Source organism: Myotis lucifugus, unplaced genomic scaffold (genome assembly GCF_000147115.1).
Source record: "Myotis lucifugus unplaced genomic scaffold, Myoluc2.0 scaffold_1817, whole genome shotgun sequence".
NCBI lineage: Eukaryota > Metazoa > Chordata > Mammalia > Chiroptera > Vespertilionidae > Myotis > Myotis lucifugus.
Genome location: NW_005872865.1, coordinates 114 through 17,039, shown reverse-complemented (window position 1 = coordinate 17,039; position 16,926 = coordinate 114). Strand labels below are relative to the sequence as shown.

At 63.1% G+C, this 16,926-nt stretch overlaps 1 protein-coding gene across 1 annotated transcript in view; it reads right to left on the bottom strand.

The window, feature by feature from the left end:
• The window catches only part of HERC2 (HECT and RLD domain containing E3 ubiquitin protein ligase 2), a gene marked incomplete at both ends in the record, with an annotated part of 36,764 nt that extends 20,650 nt beyond the window's left edge, over positions 1 to 16,114 (bottom strand). Inside the window, 21 exons of the mRNA XM_006108146.3 lie at positions 373 to 512; positions 604 to 712; positions 2,902 to 3,027; positions 3,111 to 3,279; positions 3,785 to 3,883; positions 4,441 to 4,577; positions 4,690 to 4,957; positions 6,016 to 6,158; positions 7,110 to 7,250; positions 7,564 to 7,702; positions 8,625 to 8,855; positions 9,075 to 9,271; positions 9,933 to 10,080; positions 10,580 to 10,761; positions 11,554 to 11,736; positions 12,362 to 12,554; positions 13,093 to 13,280; positions 14,561 to 14,752; positions 15,413 to 15,564; positions 15,713 to 15,849; positions 15,941 to 16,114. Coding sequence (XP_006108208.3) covers positions 373 to 512; positions 604 to 712; positions 2,902 to 3,027; positions 3,111 to 3,279; positions 3,785 to 3,883; positions 4,441 to 4,577; positions 4,690 to 4,957; positions 6,016 to 6,158; positions 7,110 to 7,250; positions 7,564 to 7,702; positions 8,625 to 8,855; positions 9,075 to 9,271; positions 9,933 to 10,080; positions 10,580 to 10,761; positions 11,554 to 11,736; positions 12,362 to 12,554; positions 13,093 to 13,280; positions 14,561 to 14,752; positions 15,413 to 15,564; positions 15,713 to 15,849; positions 15,941 to 16,114 — 3,448 coding nt within the window. The remainder of the gene's footprint in view (positions 1 to 372; positions 513 to 603; positions 713 to 2,901; positions 3,028 to 3,110; positions 3,280 to 3,784; positions 3,884 to 4,440; positions 4,578 to 4,689; positions 4,958 to 6,015; positions 6,159 to 7,109; positions 7,251 to 7,563; positions 7,703 to 8,624; positions 8,856 to 9,074; positions 9,272 to 9,932; positions 10,081 to 10,579; positions 10,762 to 11,553; positions 11,737 to 12,361; positions 12,555 to 13,092; positions 13,281 to 14,560; positions 14,753 to 15,412; positions 15,565 to 15,712; positions 15,850 to 15,940) is intronic.
• Between the last annotated feature and the right edge of the window lie 812 nt (positions 16,115 to 16,926).

The window sequence follows — 16,926 nt, the reverse complement described above, 5'->3', positions numbered from 1 at the left end:
TACATATTGATTTCAGAAAGGAAGGGAGAGGGAGAGAGACAGAAACATCAGTGATAAGAGGGAATCACCAATGGGCTGCCTCCTGCACGCCCCACACTGGGGATCAAGCCCACAACCCGGCCATGTGCCCTGACCGGGAATCGAACTGTGACCTCCTGGTTCATGGATTGACGCTCAGCCCCTGAGCCCCCCGGCCAGGTGAGACACAAGCAAACAAACCCTGTGGCTCTAGTTCCCGTGGCCTCCACCAGCTGTGGGCAGGCTGTCCTCCCGCCCCACCGTGGACACGGGGTGCTCACGGCACACACACGGACACAGAGCACAGAGCACGGCGGTGCCGGCCCGGCCTCGTTCAGAGCAGGCCCGCCTCACCTGGCTCGTTGATTCTGCCGAACGTGTGCCGGGGGCTGTGCCTCCGGGTCTTGAAGCACGGCTCACAGAAGTCAAAGTCGTCGCAGTTCCTGCACTTGAACCGGGACCCGTTGATGGGGAACACCTGGCAGCCGTCGCATCTGTTTCGAGAGAGGAGGTCACGTGCTGCCCTTCATTCCCCCGAGAGCCAGCCCCCCGCCCCCCCATGACCTGCGGCCGACAAACACTCACGTGACGCCGGGGTGCACGCTGGGCACCAGCTCCATCTCGGAGAGCAGCCCGGTCCAGTGGGACTGCTGCGGGAAGTCCACGATGACGTCCTTCCCGTTGGCGCTGAAGGCTGGGGGCACAGACACTGCCTGGGCGCCGGCCCCAGAAGCACCCACACCTAAAGCCAAGACCGCCCTCGCCGTGCGACGTCCGACGTGGCGACTGAGGTCTCACGCGGAGAGCCTCTCTCAGCGCCACGTGGACACGCCAGGACCAGCTAGCCCGCGTGCCAGGGGTCACTTCACATACGGAGGGGCCTGGGGGCACGCATCGGGCCCACGGAGGCTCCCTGTGCGCTGCTCTCTAGCTGGACCCGTGACCTCCCCACAGTGAGGCGGGCTTGCTTTCCGCGACACCACGCCCACGCAGTGCGCCCGGAACGGCCACGGTCACCAAAGCCCCTCGGAGGCCCTGGGACGAGAGCTCTCACTCGGAGCGTTCACTCTGACACCAAGCTCTTGTTTCTGAAGTCCACCCGGGTCTGACTTGTGAAGCTCTTTGCTAAGAAAGATTCCAGCTAAAGAGGAACGTCAGCGAGCCCACCCCCTGCAGTGTGAGCGTCTGCCCTGCCCTGGGCAGCACCGCGGGGCGTGTCTAAACCCACCCCCCCCCCCCACCTGCAGGAGTTTTCCACGACGCTCAGAACAGAGCGGGACTTCTCTACGGACGGAACGAGTTCAAAGGTAAAATTAAAGCAAACGCAAACTTAATTTAACTTCTCACGCAACTGTTCAAGCGGACACACCGTGCCTTTTGAAGTATGCTCAACATCACATTAAGTATCAATGGAGAACTGTGTCTCCAGTTCCTTCTTGCCATCGCTTGCACATTTCCATTCTTAAACTTGGTCCTACGTTTTTATAAAGTATTAAGAAAAAGAGAAAAATGGCCCCAGTCCGAGGGAGCTGTCCAGCCGCTCACATACGGGCTGCTGGGCAGGATGCTGGACAGAGCATCCCAGACAGGCCACCCTGGGACGGCCGGGTGGAGACAAGGACCACAGGCACATCTGACCAAGTTCAAGTCGCCCCAAACCAGCAACTAGGCCCCGCCCAGCGGCCAGGGCCACCTGCCTCCTCCAGTAACTTCCTCCTGGCTCTGTCCTGCCTCCTGGGGAATACAGTAGGTCCTCGGGTTACGTCGGAGAGCCGTTCCTACGGCGATGTAATGCGATTTTCACCGTAAGTCGGAACCCACCTACATAAGCACCTACGTCACTGACAAGGAGCACATACACAGCAGTAATGAAGTGAAGCAGTAAAAAAATTTAAAAGGTAACAATTCCTGACCTTTACTTGTGGTAAATCCTATCTAATAAGGAGGGAATATGCTAAATGACCCTCACACTGTTGCAAAGATGGTGGCACCCACAGCCAATAAGGAGGAAATATGCTAATTGACTGCCCCGCCCTCAAAGATGACGGTGCCCACAGCCACAAGATGGCCGGCAGGGAAGGACAATTAGGGGCAATCAGGCCTGCAGGGAGGACAGTTGGGGAGACGGCTGCAGGGAGCAGTTAGGTGTTGATCAGGCTGGCAGGGGAGCAGTTAGGCGTCGATCAGGCTGGCAGGGGAGCGGTTAGGTGGTGATCAGGCAGGCAGGGGAGCGGTTAGGGGGTGGTCAGGCTGGCAGGGGAGCGGTTAGGTGGTGATCAGGCAGGCAGGCAGGCGAGCAGCTGGGAGCCAGCAGTCCTGAACTGTGAGAGGGATGTCCGATCCCACAGGGTTAGGGTCAGGGTTAGTCCTACAGGGATAGGGCCTAAACCGACAGTCGCACATCCCCCGAGGGGTCCCAGATTGGAGAGGGTGCAGGCTGGGCTGAGGGACACCTCCTAACCCCGTGCACGAATTTCGTGCACCGGGCCTCTAGTAAAGAATAAAAAACATAAAGCACACATGTACATACGTCGAAATGACGGAACTTTTTTTTTTATAAATAAATGGGAGATGCGACGTAACCACGAAACGATGTACGTCGAGTCCGACGTAACCCGAGGACTGTCTGTACTTACTAAGATTCCCATTCTTAGCGTTACCCGCTTCCTTGAACCTTCCCCAAAGTATCCGCAGAGGCACCCTGAGCTCCAGGGCACACGCCCTCCCCACCTGCCACGACGGTGCTCCCACCTGGAGCAGGACCACAGAGCCCGGCTCGCAGGCCACCGGCTTTCCTCACGCGTTTCTCTCCCCGTGAGCGAGGGGAAACAGTCTCCGTGGGCTGAGAGAAGCAAGCACTTGGTGCTGCCGAGAGGGCGTTACCTTTCACGACGCCCACGCTCTGGTGCGTCACGGAGCCCCACTTGTACTTCGGGGTGGTCACCGCGGCTTTGACCCGCACCTTGTCTCCGATCTTGATGTGGGCCGGGAAGCTCGGGGGAGGGTAGCCTAGAGATGCCGACGGGAGGAGCTGAGGTGAGCACGGCTGGCACTGTCCGGGCCGGGGGGGCGGGGCGCGGGCGGGGGCTCACCTAGGAGCTCCACGTGGATGTACCGCACCCAGTAGGTGCCCCCCTTGTGCTGCCAGTCGCTCTGCACGTTGAGGTCGTGCAGCCCGTCGCGGTCCAGCTTGATCACCTTGCCCACGTCTCCCTCGCACACCTCCTCGTACGTCCGGCAGCACCGCACCATCATGCCCACCTCAAGTGACAACCAGATGGGAAGTCAGCCCGGTGTGCGGCCGAGGAGGTGGCCGTGAGAGCAGCGCCACTGCTCCTGGGACGGCTTCCTCCCCACAGAGCGCCAAGCCTTTCTCGCTGAGGGAACCAGGGCTCCTTGGGAAGCTGCGTGCTCGCGGTCAGGGGCAGGAAGCGCCCGGGGAGCCTGGGCCACCTCGTGCCATAAGGCAAGGGAGCGAGCAGAGATGAACGGTTCACGCAAAAGAACGCCCGACCAAGAGGGACGAGGGCCAGCGCACACCAAACCCCGAGGGCACACGTGTTGGCCGTGAGGAAGGTCTGGTGCCTCCGTGAGAGCAGGGCACCGTCTCCGCTCAGGACAAACCCAGCACGTCCCCTTCCCTTCCTCCATAAACCATGACAGGGGGCCTCTGTGCGGTGCATGCTGCTTGCCCTCGGCCTCTCCCAGACGCGGGAGCAGGACCTGTGTGCGCGCCTGAGGCGGCTCTGGCCCAGCAGCTGCTCACCTGGATGTTCTCCCGCACGTACACGGCGTAGTCGTCGTTGCTCAGGAAGTCCGCTCGCTTCTTGTACGTCTGGCTCTCCGTCACCACGGCCCCAGAAGACTGCAAAAGGTCAAGTGCATTTTAAAACACAGGGACACAGATGACCCTCCTGAGAGGAACTGTGTGAAACCTACAACACGAAGAACTAGTGTGAAATAGTCACCGGTTTCCCTGCAACCCATCTGGGGGGAGGAGCAAGGAGAAGGCCTCCCTTGGAAAGACGGGAGAAGGGACTCTGAGCCACTGACAAGCCAGCCCCGCATCCGAGAGACCAGCAGCACCAGCCCCACCGGCGGGTGCCTCTCGGAGCCCAGAGCACAGACACCTCCAAGGCACTGCCCATCCATCCACAAAACCATCTGCTCAGGTCAGAAGTGGAGGCGGCACGTTCACACGGTTCTCTCACGGAGCACCGTCTACAGGCGGCGCGTTACAACACGGTTCTCTCATAGAGCACAGTCTACCGTGACCGGGTAAGGGGACAGGGTCTGTGCTCACTGAGCCACAGGAGGCCCTGCCAGCCTCGGCGTCCCTGTGTGCCCGGCAGACCACAGAGCACCTGGTGGAGCCTGGAGCTCAGGACATGGTGGGGGGTGGGAGGGCGGTAGGGCACTGACCAGAGCGTAGGCTGTGTCGTCCAAGTCCTCCAGCAGCTCCTCATCGGAGCCGTCCTCAGACCCTGTGTCCGGGTCCGAGAGGTCCGTGCCCGGCGCGTCGGCGTGGTCCAGCAGCCACCCCACCAGGGCCTCCACACCTGCAAGCACACACCCACCGTGAGCCCGGCGCCCCCCGCCCCGGCCTCGGATGTCAGCACCGCAAGGTCAGCCTGCACACAGGGCGCCGAGAGAGCCACGGGAACACAGCACCTGGCAGGCCGGCAGCGTTCCCTGAGGCGCCCGTGAGCGACTTCAGCGCGAGCTCGATGTTCCTCCTCGGGAAGCCCATCTCCATGAGCTGGACCACGATGGGGAGGGTGGGCACGGGCGACTGCCTCTGCTTCCTGGCTCTGATGGGGCGCAGGTGCTGCGCGGGCACCGGCGTGCTGGCCTCGCTGGAGCTGCCGTCCTCGAAGGCTGGGCTGGACGGGTGGGCACACTCCACGGCCAGATACTGGCACACGGCCAAGGCGGCGGCCTGTGGAGGAGCCGGGCTGTGAGGTCAGGGCTGCCGAGGGGACGGCAGCAGCACAGGATGGGGCTGAGCTCCACCCAGGGAGGCCTCCTCTCCCCGGGACACGGCCCCTCCCGACCTAAGGGCGGCCCACTGTGCGGGCTTCCTTCCGTCCTTCCTCCCAGCACCCCCTGCGCGCAGGCAGTGGGACACACACCCGCCGAGGCCACTTTGTCATCTAGGTTTTCAGACCTCACAGTGGTTGGCGTTCAGGCTGGTCACGGTGTCTTACCCCCCGGCACCCATCACGGGGGACAGTGTCCAGCCTTCCGGCAGGGCCAGAGGCAGCTGCCTGCTCGTGGGACCCGCTGCCGCACGGTGTCTTACCCCCCGGCACCCATCACGGGGGACAGTGTCCAGCCTTCCGGCAGGGCCAGAGGCAGCTGCCTGCTCGTGGGACCCGCTGCCGCAGGGGCCTCTGCCTGACAAAGTGAGCACCCACCCTTTGCTCTCGTCTCTGGTGCTTTCCCCGGGTTTTCTTACGAATGGCGAAATGGAAGTGTTTAACAAATCCAGTCTCCAGGAGAGGCTGGGCCACGCAGACCCGGCCCCGGTCCCCTCTCTGGAGGCCCCGCCCCAGCCGGCCCCGAGCTGCTGGGGGCACCAGGCAAGGGCCCGGCCGGGCAGTGGCCGAGCGCCCAGGAAAGGCGTTGGACAGTGGACCAAGCGAGCCAGGGCACCGCGCGTGGGCAAGGAGCTCCTTCCCAACAGCACTTCACCCCACCAGGGTGAAGCCCGTGAGCAGGGGGCGTCTAACCCAGGCTGCATCTGGTGGCTTCAAATAACCCGCACGAGTCCACAAGAAGGCTAGCTATCAACCCTGTGCTCTCGCCAGCCGTGTGCGGTCCCACGGCAGCCACCACTAGAGCGGACGCGTCCCGAGAGCTCGCCCACGGAGGGTGCAGGGTGGGTGTCAGCCCGTCCTGGTGTCGCCCGAGGCACAGACCCCAGGGAAAAAGGAGGAAGGAACCTGTCGGTGGGAAGACACACACTGGCCGGGCGAGAGCTGCCGGACCGGGTACCTCGAGCTCCTGCCGGGCGAAGACCGCCTTCACCGGCGACGGCTGGGTGGCCGCAGCCAGCAGCTGCTGCAGCAGGATCATCGGGGGCTGTGGGCCTTCGGGTGACATGTCCCCCAGGTCCGGGGACGCGGCTGCACCGTCGTCTGGATAGAAACAGAACACGCCCGACGTTAGAGGTCGTGCCTGAGTGCGTGAACCGATGGATTCCCACCCACCACAGGCCGGACCCACACCTTCAGGCTCAGAGCCCAGCCACCGCCGCCGCCGCCGCCGCCGCCGCCGCCGGAGAGCCTCCTGCTCTGGGCTCGGCCTTCCTGGCCCCAGTCCTGCGCCCGGACCCATCCTCTCTCCCAAACCGCCCCCTTTCAGCGCCCGCGCTGCTGAGACACCGCCCAGAACACTCCTGTGTTCTTCCCGCCCCGGCCCTTCTTGCTGACCCTTGACCCTCGTTCAAAACATGATTTTTCTACTGAAGAGCTCGCTCCAGAAACTGGAGCAGTCCTGAAAAGTTACAGTGAGTCGGCTGGACTCCCCCTGCACCTCGCTAAACAGAACTGCCATCGGACACCGTGCGTTTGTTTATATGATCATGTCCATGTTTCCACGGCAACAAGAGTGTGTGCGTGTGTGGTGTTTCATCACTGTGAGCAGCGTGAATGCACCACATTCGAGATGAAGCACTCCCCCCCAAAGCACCAGTGGCATCTGTACACGTGCACCTGTGTGCCTCTCCCTGGGACGCAGCCGGGTGGCTGCTGGTCAGTGGACACAGAGATGTGGGCAGGGAGCCCAGCCCTCCAGAGCCACAGCCGTGCTGGGCGCGTAGCCACCGCGGGCCTGGCTGGGCTGGCTCCACCTCTGGGGGCCTGAGGGTCTGTCTCTCACGTGCCCTGTGCCGTCATCAGCGCTGTGGGTCCCGGCCCCTCTAGTGGCGGCGGGAGAACCCTGCGCCCCTCCCTCCCTCGGACCCTCAGTCTTCGCTCAGGAGGCAGTGGCCACGTCGCTCCTGCTCGGCGGGGGCTGGCCGGGCGGCGCATCTTCCTCACCTCAGGGCCACCCCTGGCGCCTCCGGACACCCTGCCTCCCTCACCTACCTGCCTGCGCAGCGGCCTCCTGCACAGCGGGCTGGGCCAGGGTCTGCCGGAGCTGGTCCTGGTGGGGCAGCAGCGCGCGGCCCGCCTTCAGCACGTACAGCTTCAGCTGCTGGCGCCGCAGCAGGCCCAGGTCCACCGGGCCTGTGGGAGAAGGGTCAGCGGGCGCAGGGGGCCCAGCGCTGCAGGGACGGAAGAACCAGGGGAAGAACCCACGCATGGTGACCGGCCAGGGGACAGGCCAGTGATTCTGGACGTGTGTGGTGGACAAGCACGTGCCCTCCAGCCAGAGCCGTGGAGACTCAGAGGAGACGCTGGCCCGGAAGCAGGGCAGCCATGCCCGGCACGGAGCCCCTCCTGTACCTATCCCCCCTCAGCAGCACGCCCACGGCGCCACGCCCACTGTAACTCAACAGGGCTCCATCCGCCGGAGCCCCGAGACCGACGGCGCACTAACCTGCGAACCCCTGCTTGGGCGACTTCTTTATCTTGTGCTTTTCCAACCTGCTCCCAGCCAGGTTCACCAGCTGGGCCCAGACCGCGAGCATGGGGTCTGTGAAGGGCAGGCTGGTGATGCTGAAGGGCACGGCGGGGAGCTGGGGAGAGAGCAGGACCTTCACCAGGCGGCCCAGGGGACGGGGACGGGGACGGGAGCTGTCCTGGAAGTTATCTCAACCAGGGGGCTAATTCCCAAAGACCTCACGGGTCCATAGTCTTTTGACTGAAAGTAATTTTAAAAGATGATGTTAAAGCCCAGGCCGGTTTAGCTCAGGATAGAACATTGGCCAGCAGACTGAAGGGTCCCAGGTTCGATTCCGGTCAAGGGCACATGCCCAGGTATGGGCTCAATCCCCAGCAGGGGGCGTGCAGGAGGTAACCGATCCATGATTCTCTTTCAACATTGATGTTTCCATCTTTCTCTCCCTCTCCCTTCCTCTTTGAAATCAATAAAATATATTTCAAAAAGAAATCTCACGAAAAAAGGCCGACAAAGGAAAGATTCTCACATGTACAATAGATATGACCTAAGTTAACTTCTTTGTCAACAGAGATTCCATCAGGGTGGTGATGCCCCACGTAGCCTTTCCTGTGCCCTGCAAGTTACTGTAACACAACACGGTGTTATAGGAGCCCCAGGCGGCTGCAGCTTCGGGCCCAGCAGTACGGACACCTCCCTGTCCCTGGTCACTGATGGGAGGCGGCTTGGCTGCTGCACACACCCGTCCCCCACACCATCAGAAAGCACTCCCCACAGGAAGAGGCCTGGTGAGGAATCCTCCCCCAGCACTGCGAAGCCCAGCTGCCTCCCCGCCTCGCAAGGCTGTGCCAGGGGAGCTGCTGGTCGCCCGGCCTGTGGGAGCCCCACTCGCCCCGCGCAGAGCAGGCGAGGAGGCGGAAGAGGCTTTCTGTGGCGATGGCCTCGGGAAGGCGTCGCGAACTGCCGGCCCGCAGCCCCGACGCCAGAGCCCGTGCCGGCACGAAGCCCCTCCGCACGGCCGGCACCCGCGGTGCACCTACCGGTTTCAGCTGGCTCAGCGGGCAGACGCGGCACGTCCGCATGTCCGAGAACTGCACGGTGATCCTGCCCTTCGGGGTGATGCGCGTCACGGTGCCCTCCCCAAACTCCTCGTGCGCAACCTGGCCCCCCAGGCGCAGGCGGCCGTCGATGCCCCCGATGACGGCCAGCACAGCCATGAGGCCGCCCACCTCAGGGCTGTCCGCATCAGGGAGGCAGTCCTCCAGCAGGGCCTGGTGCAGACAGACAGACAGCACGCTGACAACGGGCCAGGGAGCGAGCAGGGCCAGTGCACCTGTCCTTTCCTGACTCCCATCACTATCCCCAGTCACAGCTGTCGTGAAACACGTCACTGAACAACACACAGCATCTTAAAAGGCAACTGGACGGCTAAGTAAGAGGACTAAGTAAGAGGATTCTAGGGCCACGCGCAGACGCCGGGCGGCACCCACCCCGCCGGCAGGCGTGGGCCCGCAGCTGCGCGACACGGCCTGCAGCTGGGAGTTGATGTGCTTGTTGATGAGGCCGTTCCACTGGCCCAGGGAGTGCAGCGTGCGCAGCAGGGCCACTGCCTCCTCCGCCAGCGTGCTGCTGTGCGTGGCTGTCAGCGAGGCCTGCGGCCGGGCCCTCCGCCTCCGCAGGGTGGACTCTGAAAGAAGCATAGCACAGGAGCTACGTGGCCCCGCACACCAGCCGGGCCCAGGACAGGACTCCGTGGCCCAGGACAGGACTCCGTGACCCCGCGCACCAGCCGGGCCCAGGACAGGACTCCGTGGCCCAGGACAGGACTCCGTGACCCTGCGCACCAGCCGGGCCCAGGACAGGACTCCGTGACCCCGCGCACCAGCCGGGCCCAGGACAGGACTCCGTGGCCCCGCGCACCAGCCGGGCCCAGGACAGGACTCCGTGGCCCAGGACAGGACTCCGTGGCCCCGCGCACCAGCCGGGCCCAGGACAGGACTCCGTGGCCCCGCGCACCAGCCGGGCCCAGGACAGGACTCCGTGACCCCGCGCACCAGCCGGGCCCAGGACAGGACTCCGTGACCCCGCGCACCAGCCGGGCCCAGGACAGGACTCCGTGACCCCGCGCACCAGCCGGGCCCAGGACAGGACTCCGTGACCCCGCGCACCAGCCGGGCCCAGGACAGGACTCCGTGACCCCGCGCACCAGCCGGGCCCAGGATAGGACTCCGTGACCCTGTGCACCAGCCAGGCCCAGGACAGGACTCCGTGACCCCGCGCACCAGCCAGGCCCAGGACAGGGCTCCGTGGCCCCGCACACCAGCCAGGCCCAGGACGGGGGCGCCCACCTCTGAGGAAGGGGACGTCCGAGGAGCAGGTGGTGAGCAGGCTGCCCAGGAACCCGAAGAGCTTCTCCACCAGCCCCTCCATGTCCTCGGCCCGCTCGGCCTTGTCCCACGAGGGCAGCACCGCTTGCAGGAGGTGTAGGGCCAGGATCTGTGCGGAATCAAAGGGCCGCGTTAGAGAAAACGCTGCCCGACACACAGGTGAGAATTTTATTTTCTCTTCACTGTCTATCCCTACAACGGGATTAACCATGTGAAGATTCTAACAGTCGTTATTTAACAGCCAAGGACACCCACGTTGATGAATGCTATGGGTGACCAAAGGTTAAGAAATAAACGTTACAGAGGCAGGTACTCGTTCAGTTAGGAAATAACTCCTCTCGCTTCACTCTCAAGACAACCCCCAGCTCCGACGAGCGGAAGAAGGAACGCCCGCCGACACCAACTCCCTCGGGAGCGGAGACCCATGGCCCCAGCTTCTGGGCCCTTCTGGTTGCGCCAGGGATGCTGCCCGTGCGAGAACCACTGCGCACACCAGTTAGGCCTCAGGTTGAACACGTCTGCTGTGCCGGTCACGCCCCTTTCTGCACCTGTGGAGCCGGGAGGGCTGGTGCCCTGATGCCACCCTGAGCCCCGACGCCACACCGTACCTGACGCTGCAGCGAGGCGGCCGTGAAGGGCGCGTGTCCCTCGACGATGCGCATGAGCAGGGCGATCCAGGGCGGGGAGCTGAGCGCGGCGCACATGTGGGGCGTGAGCGCGATGCTGCGCACGAAGCCCAGCGAGCACCAGCCGCGGTGCTGCTCCCGGCACACGGCGCTGTTGGGGGCGGCTGTGGGGACACGGGACAGACTGCTCGCTGGCTCTGAGCACTCAGCACTCGCTGCTAACCTGCCCGCCCGCCCTCTGCCACTGCACGCGCTCAGAGAAACGCGGAGGAGGCCCTCAGGCGTCTCAAGGAGCACCTCACGCCTGAGACCCTGGGAGGACAGGCGGTGCCCGCACAGGTGAGGAGCGGAGCCTGCTGCTCCTGGCCGTGGGGATGCTGACAGCTCACACGGCACGGGCAGTGGCGTGCACCCACTGTGACTTCTAAACGCATGTGCCCCCACGACGTCACTCCCATTTCACCTGCACACGAACGGCCAGGCCAGGTAGGAGGCGTCTGTGCAGCTGAAGGGGGTGACATCCTCAGGGCTTCGCCCACCTGAGCTCTGATGAGACGGCTCTGCCTCTCTGGGGTCTGGGTCTCCCCTCTCCCCTGCTCCCCAGGCCCAGCCCTCCTGCTCCCCAGGCTCACAGCGACACACACTCACACACCCACCTTCACAGCCACGCTCACATCTCTACCAGCCACACACTCACACACATTCATAATCACACAAACATACCCAGTGACTCGCACATACCCTCTCACTCTCACACGCACAGTCTCTCATAACAAACTCACACACTCAAATGCACACACACATGTGCGGACATAACACACATGTGCTTGCGCACACATGCACATGTACAACAGGTGCACACACTCATGTGCACACACACACACCACACACTCACACGCACTCACACAACCACTCGCTGACATCGTGGCCCAGCCCTGCCCTCAGCCCGTGCGTACGTGTCGTGTCCGTGGTCCCACTCTCCACCACCACGCGCAGCAGCCCGCACAGGGTCCTGGTGGCCTCGCCCTGCATGACCTCGGCGTGGACCCCGGCGGAGAGACACAGGGTCTGCAGCAGGCGCACGGTGCTGGTCAGCATCATGGCCGTGGGGTGCATGTTCCTGTCGGCGGGCTCAGCTTCTGAAAACAAACCACCCAGAACAGGAAATCGCCTGCAGAGCTCAGGGTGCGTCACGTCCCGGTTCTGCTCCTGGGAAGGGCCGCTCGCTCTGCAGGAGGCGGCGCGCCTCCCGTGCAGCCGCGACCCAACCACCGCCGCCCGCCTTCTGCAGGGAAAACCAGCTTCCAAAATCGTGAAACGTGTAAAACCGCCTCAGCAGACAGCTCAGCGCTGAGACAACGGCGAGGACCCGCTCCCTTAGGAAGCGGCTTCCCATATGCCCCACGCCAGCTGCGAGGCAGTGAATGCCTGTTCCCCGAGGGCCGGGGCTCTGGGACGAGAGGCATGGATGGCCACCTTCCCCTCTCGGGGAAGCCCCGGGGAGCTGGGGGGCACCCGTCCGACACTGCAGAGCCCGGGCGGGCCCTCGGCTCCATGCTGCCCGAGCCCAAGGCGGCACGGTCTGCACCGAGGGCCCGTGCCCAGCACGCAGAGCACAGCCCGGCTGACCCCACCCCCCACCTCTGCTGTGTGCAGACATCCAGGCTCCCCTGACCACGAGAGTCCCTCAGAGGCCGACCCCCTGCACACGCGCCGGCACCTGAGCTGCACCCCAGGGCTGACCCCCTGGACCCCCGCACTCACCTGAATCGTCCTCTGTGTCTGAGTCCTCGGCCGAGGGCTGCGCAGAGGCCGGCAGCTCCGCCAGCTTGAGGTCGTACTTGCCCTCCTTCCCCATCCGGTAGGAGTTGGTGCTGCCCGTGTCCCACTGCACCCGGATCCACCCATCCTCGCCCAGCTCCCCAATCACACGGCCGAGGCCGGGAGGGGGTCCGTCCTGCGGGGCGACACAGAGACCAGTGAGGAGGTGCGTGCGGCCTGTCCCATGGACACCGCTGGGAGGGCGGCCGCGTCCCTGCACAGACTCCTGCCCACGACGGCTCCAACCTGGCTGGCCACATGCATCGCTCACAGCACCCCCGACGGAACGCCAGGCCGGCCCCAGAGGTGAGCAGGGTCTGCAGCCACCACAAGGCCAGGCTATCCAGCGGTCCTGGAGCCTAGTCCTCGGCCCCTCACGAGGCATCACAAGACGGGAAACCCAAGACCAGCAGCTGCATCTCCTCTGACGGCTGGCACTGCACCACCAGGAGCCCAGGCCCAGGCCTCCTCTGAGCAGCACCTCCTCACAGCCCACCCTGTGAGAGGCGTCCCTACGCAGGACATGGTTCCTCTACTCGTCCTGACTGTGCATCATTGGCCATTGACAGCTGCCACCTGCCGGGCACCCGCCTGCTCTCCTCCCCTCGCACCGCGTGAGCCAGTCAGGACTGCAGAGCCGACCGGGCGGTGGCTGCGCCTTGCACCCTGAGTACCTGGTCGCCCCACTTCCAGTCCACGCCCCGCATGACCCTGGTTCCGATCTTCATCATGGCGGCCAGCTCGGGCCCCGAGACCGGGAGCTGCGCGGGCGCCGTGTCCTTCCTCGTCTCCTCCAGGACGGTGGCAGAGGCGCCACGGGCAGACACGTTCCCGTCTTCCTCCACGTGGTCGCCGCTGGGGCCTGCAGGGCAGAAGGGCAGCCAGTCAGGTCCTGCAATTTCCTCACCTCCGCCCATTCCCGTCGTTAACAGACATGAAGGTGGTCACTACAGAACCCAAGGGGGAGGGCAGGAGATCAGCCACAGGGCTCGTGTGCACGCACTTGAGCACGGCCAGTGGACAGACAGTGGGGTGAGGGCACGTGTGGGGGTGGAAGCGGCCGGGGAGAGGTCAGGGGGGGAAAGGAGAGACGTAATATTTAAACAATAAAGAATCCATGGTGTGTAGTGTTCGTTTTTGCCGCTACGTGTGGAACTCGCTACAACAGCCTGACTGCTTGCTCAGAGAGTCGGGGCATGAAGAACAGATGGCCCTGGGGCCCTGGAGTCGGCCACGTACGACCAGGGGCTGAGTGTTTGGAGAAGCAACGCTTCCCAGGACTCGAAAGCAGCAAGCCCAGCCCAGGAGGGGCGGCCGGCCCCTGCCGCCTGTGGCCTTGCTGGCTATGGAGGGAGGGGAAACGTTGGGGAAAAGGGGGGACACAAATGACTAAAACCATAGGAGACCGTGGCGACCACGCCTCTGCTTCTGCAGACACGGGACTGAGGGCGCCGGGAGCGCTGGGCCAGCACCTGAGCAGACCCGGCACCATGGCCGAGGGCCTAGAAGCCCAGCCAGTGAACGGACTCAGGGAGAAACAGGAAGTGTGTGCAGACCTACATCCCCAGGAAAGAGGTTGTGTCCCAACAAAGAAAAGCCCAGGACCAGGCGGCTTAATGCTGAATTCCACCGGACGCTTAAAGAATTGATGCCAATTCTCTAACTCGCCCAAACAGGGCAGGGCACCCCTCCCCCTCGCCCAGGAGGCTGGCGTCCCCCGACATCAGTAGGCGGTGCAGTGCTGCTCGGAGACGGAGCGAGTGCTAAGTAAGCACGCAGGCGCCCAGGCTCGGAGTGAAAGGCGAACGCTGCCGAGGGGCGATGCTCCCCCCACGTCCACAGATGCAGCACGGGACCCAGAACCCCCGAGGCCTGTGCAACAGGGACCCCATCCCGAAGCCGATCCCTCCTCACCCTGAGCGACAGTGTGCGCCGCAGTGCGGCCCTGGCCTCAGACAGACACGGACCAACGGGAGGGAACTGAGCTCCAGGAGGAAGCCTGAGCACCCGGGGCCAAAGGTTCTGACAAGGGTGCCCAGCCCCTGGGAAGGGGCGAACCTTTGGTACCGAAGGTGCCGGACAAGACACCACAACAAGCTAACGACAGAGGGGCCGAGAGGCACCCAGGCGGCGCCGACCCACCGATGAGCCGCAGCGCGGTCTGCGCCAGGGCGAGCGTGCCGGAGTTGAGCAGCAGGGTGAGGTTGTGCGCGCCGTGCTGCAGGGTCAGCAGGCTGAGCATCGCCAGCAGGAAGCGCGCGTGGGGGGTGGTGCCCAGGCTGGGTCCCGCCGGGTTCTCGTTGGTGACCGTCTGCAGGGGGACGGGCTGGATCCCTGAAAGGCATCGGTGCGGCCTCAGTGGCTCAGCGTGGATACAGAACACACTGACGCAGAGAGCATTCGCAAGTGTTAAAAAACCCTGTTTTCCAGGTGGGAGAGGGCAAGGGGGGGGGGGCGGGGGACACACATGTAGAACTTTCAACAATAAAGATTTTAAAAATTTCTGCTTTCCAGTGGACAGCGGGAGCCCGTGCTTCTGTGGCAACCCTGCCACCCTGACTCCGCGTAGCCACCCCACCTGCTACAGAGCGTACAGCACCCTCCTCAGCACCCTGTGGCCACGCATCCCCTTTCAGCTAGAACAGGCCCTCCCCACAGCGAGTCCTGGCCTCTCGCAGGCGCATGGCACCCGCCAACACTCCAGGGTGGATGGTGGCAGTGACGCACGGGAAGCTGTCTATGAAGACGCTACAAGACTGTGTCTTCTGCCCAATTCTGAAAGTTTTGTTTCACATCCGAGAAAGCGTGCAGCAGCTTAGATCACATTCTAACGTACAAAGTGATTCACGTCTGTCCCAGAGCAAACGTCGGCACCTGCAAGTTTCCACAGCCCGTAACGAGGAGCCACACCGTGAGCCCTGCTCGTGTGGTCCCCGAGTCACCTCTGCAGCGATTCAATGCTGTCTGTGAACCGGGAAGTCCTCTTAAACTCACCAAGCTCTTTAAACTTGGCGTTTGCATCCATCAAAATGTTCCGAATGTTCTGAACAGCCCAGGCGTACAGCTTGCCGAACGTGACTTCCAGCAGCATCCGATTAAAAGGTGGGATCAAATCCACGTCCTTTAAGCAATCCGTGAGAGGCTCCCTTCCAGAGAGAGAGAGAGAGAGAGAGAGAGAGAGAGAGAGAGAGAGAGAGAAAGAGACTGCTTAGACGCCTGCCAGACCTTCAACCTGAACAGAACAAGGTGCTGCCCGCCCCCCCCCCCCCCCCAACTAGGAAGACTCAGCGGTACCCCAGGTCGACGCCCTCCGGGATGAGCCGCTGCCACCCGCAGAACACGGCGTACTGCACAGACGGGAGCAGGAAGCTCTTGGCCGCCAGCTTTAAGATGGTGTCGATGCCCTCCAGGCGGACCTCTGCTCTCTCCAGCTGCAAGACAGCGTGCGGCGGTGAGTGTCGCCCGCGGTGGGTGTGGCGGGGCCCGGGCGCGGCCGGGAGGGCGCTCCCTGCAGGATGTTACCTGTTTGAGCAGGCACTTCCTCATCTTCTCCACATCCACGGGCTCCTCCCTGAGGGCGAACTCGGCGATGGTGCCCAGCAGAGCCGACTGCGGGGGGAGGCCCTGCGCGCTCTGCTTCAGCCACTTGTACCTGTGCACGCCAGCGACGGTGCTCAGGAGCGGCTGCCACTTGTCCTGCAAAGGAACCGCGGGCGGGCACGTGAGTCCCCGCTGCTGTCGCCCCGGCTGCTGCTGAGGCAGCGGCTCCAGCAAAGGCAGACACAGAGGCCAGCAGGCCTAAGGGGTGAAAGAGCCAGGCCACACCCAGGCTTGTAAGTGAATTCCAAATCCCACACTCAGGCATTTTGGAAAGAGGGAACTGGGCACACAGTCAGTGACCAGCCACACGAATGGGACCAGGACAGGGAAGCCAAGGAGACATTCGGTGAGTGAGTGAGTGAGTGAGTGAGGATAAATAATGACCAATGTGCTCCTGAACCAGCGGTTCTCAACCTGTGGGTCGCGACCTCTTTGGGTCATGAACGACCCTTTCACAGGGGTCGCCTAAGACCATCGGAAAACACATACATGATTACATATTGTTTTTGTGACTAGTCACTATGCTTTAATTATGTTCAATTTGTAACAATGAAAATACATCCTGCATATCAGATATTCACATTACAATTCATAACAGTAGCAAAATCACAGTTATGAAGTAGCAACGAAAATAATGTTATGGTTGGGGGTCACCACAACATGAGGAACTGTATTAAAGGGTCTCGGCATTAGGAAGGTTGAGAACCACTGTCCTAAAGGGAAAGGAAAGCCCTGGCTGGTGTGGCTCAGTTGGCGGGGCGTCATCCCATTGACCAGGTTCAATTCCTAGTCAGGGCCCAAGCCTGGGTTGTGGGTTCGAGGTGGCGAGGCAATGGATCGACGTTTCTCTCTCACATCGAGCTTTCTCTCTCCCTCTCTCTCCCTCTCTCTCTCAATGAAAGCCCTCA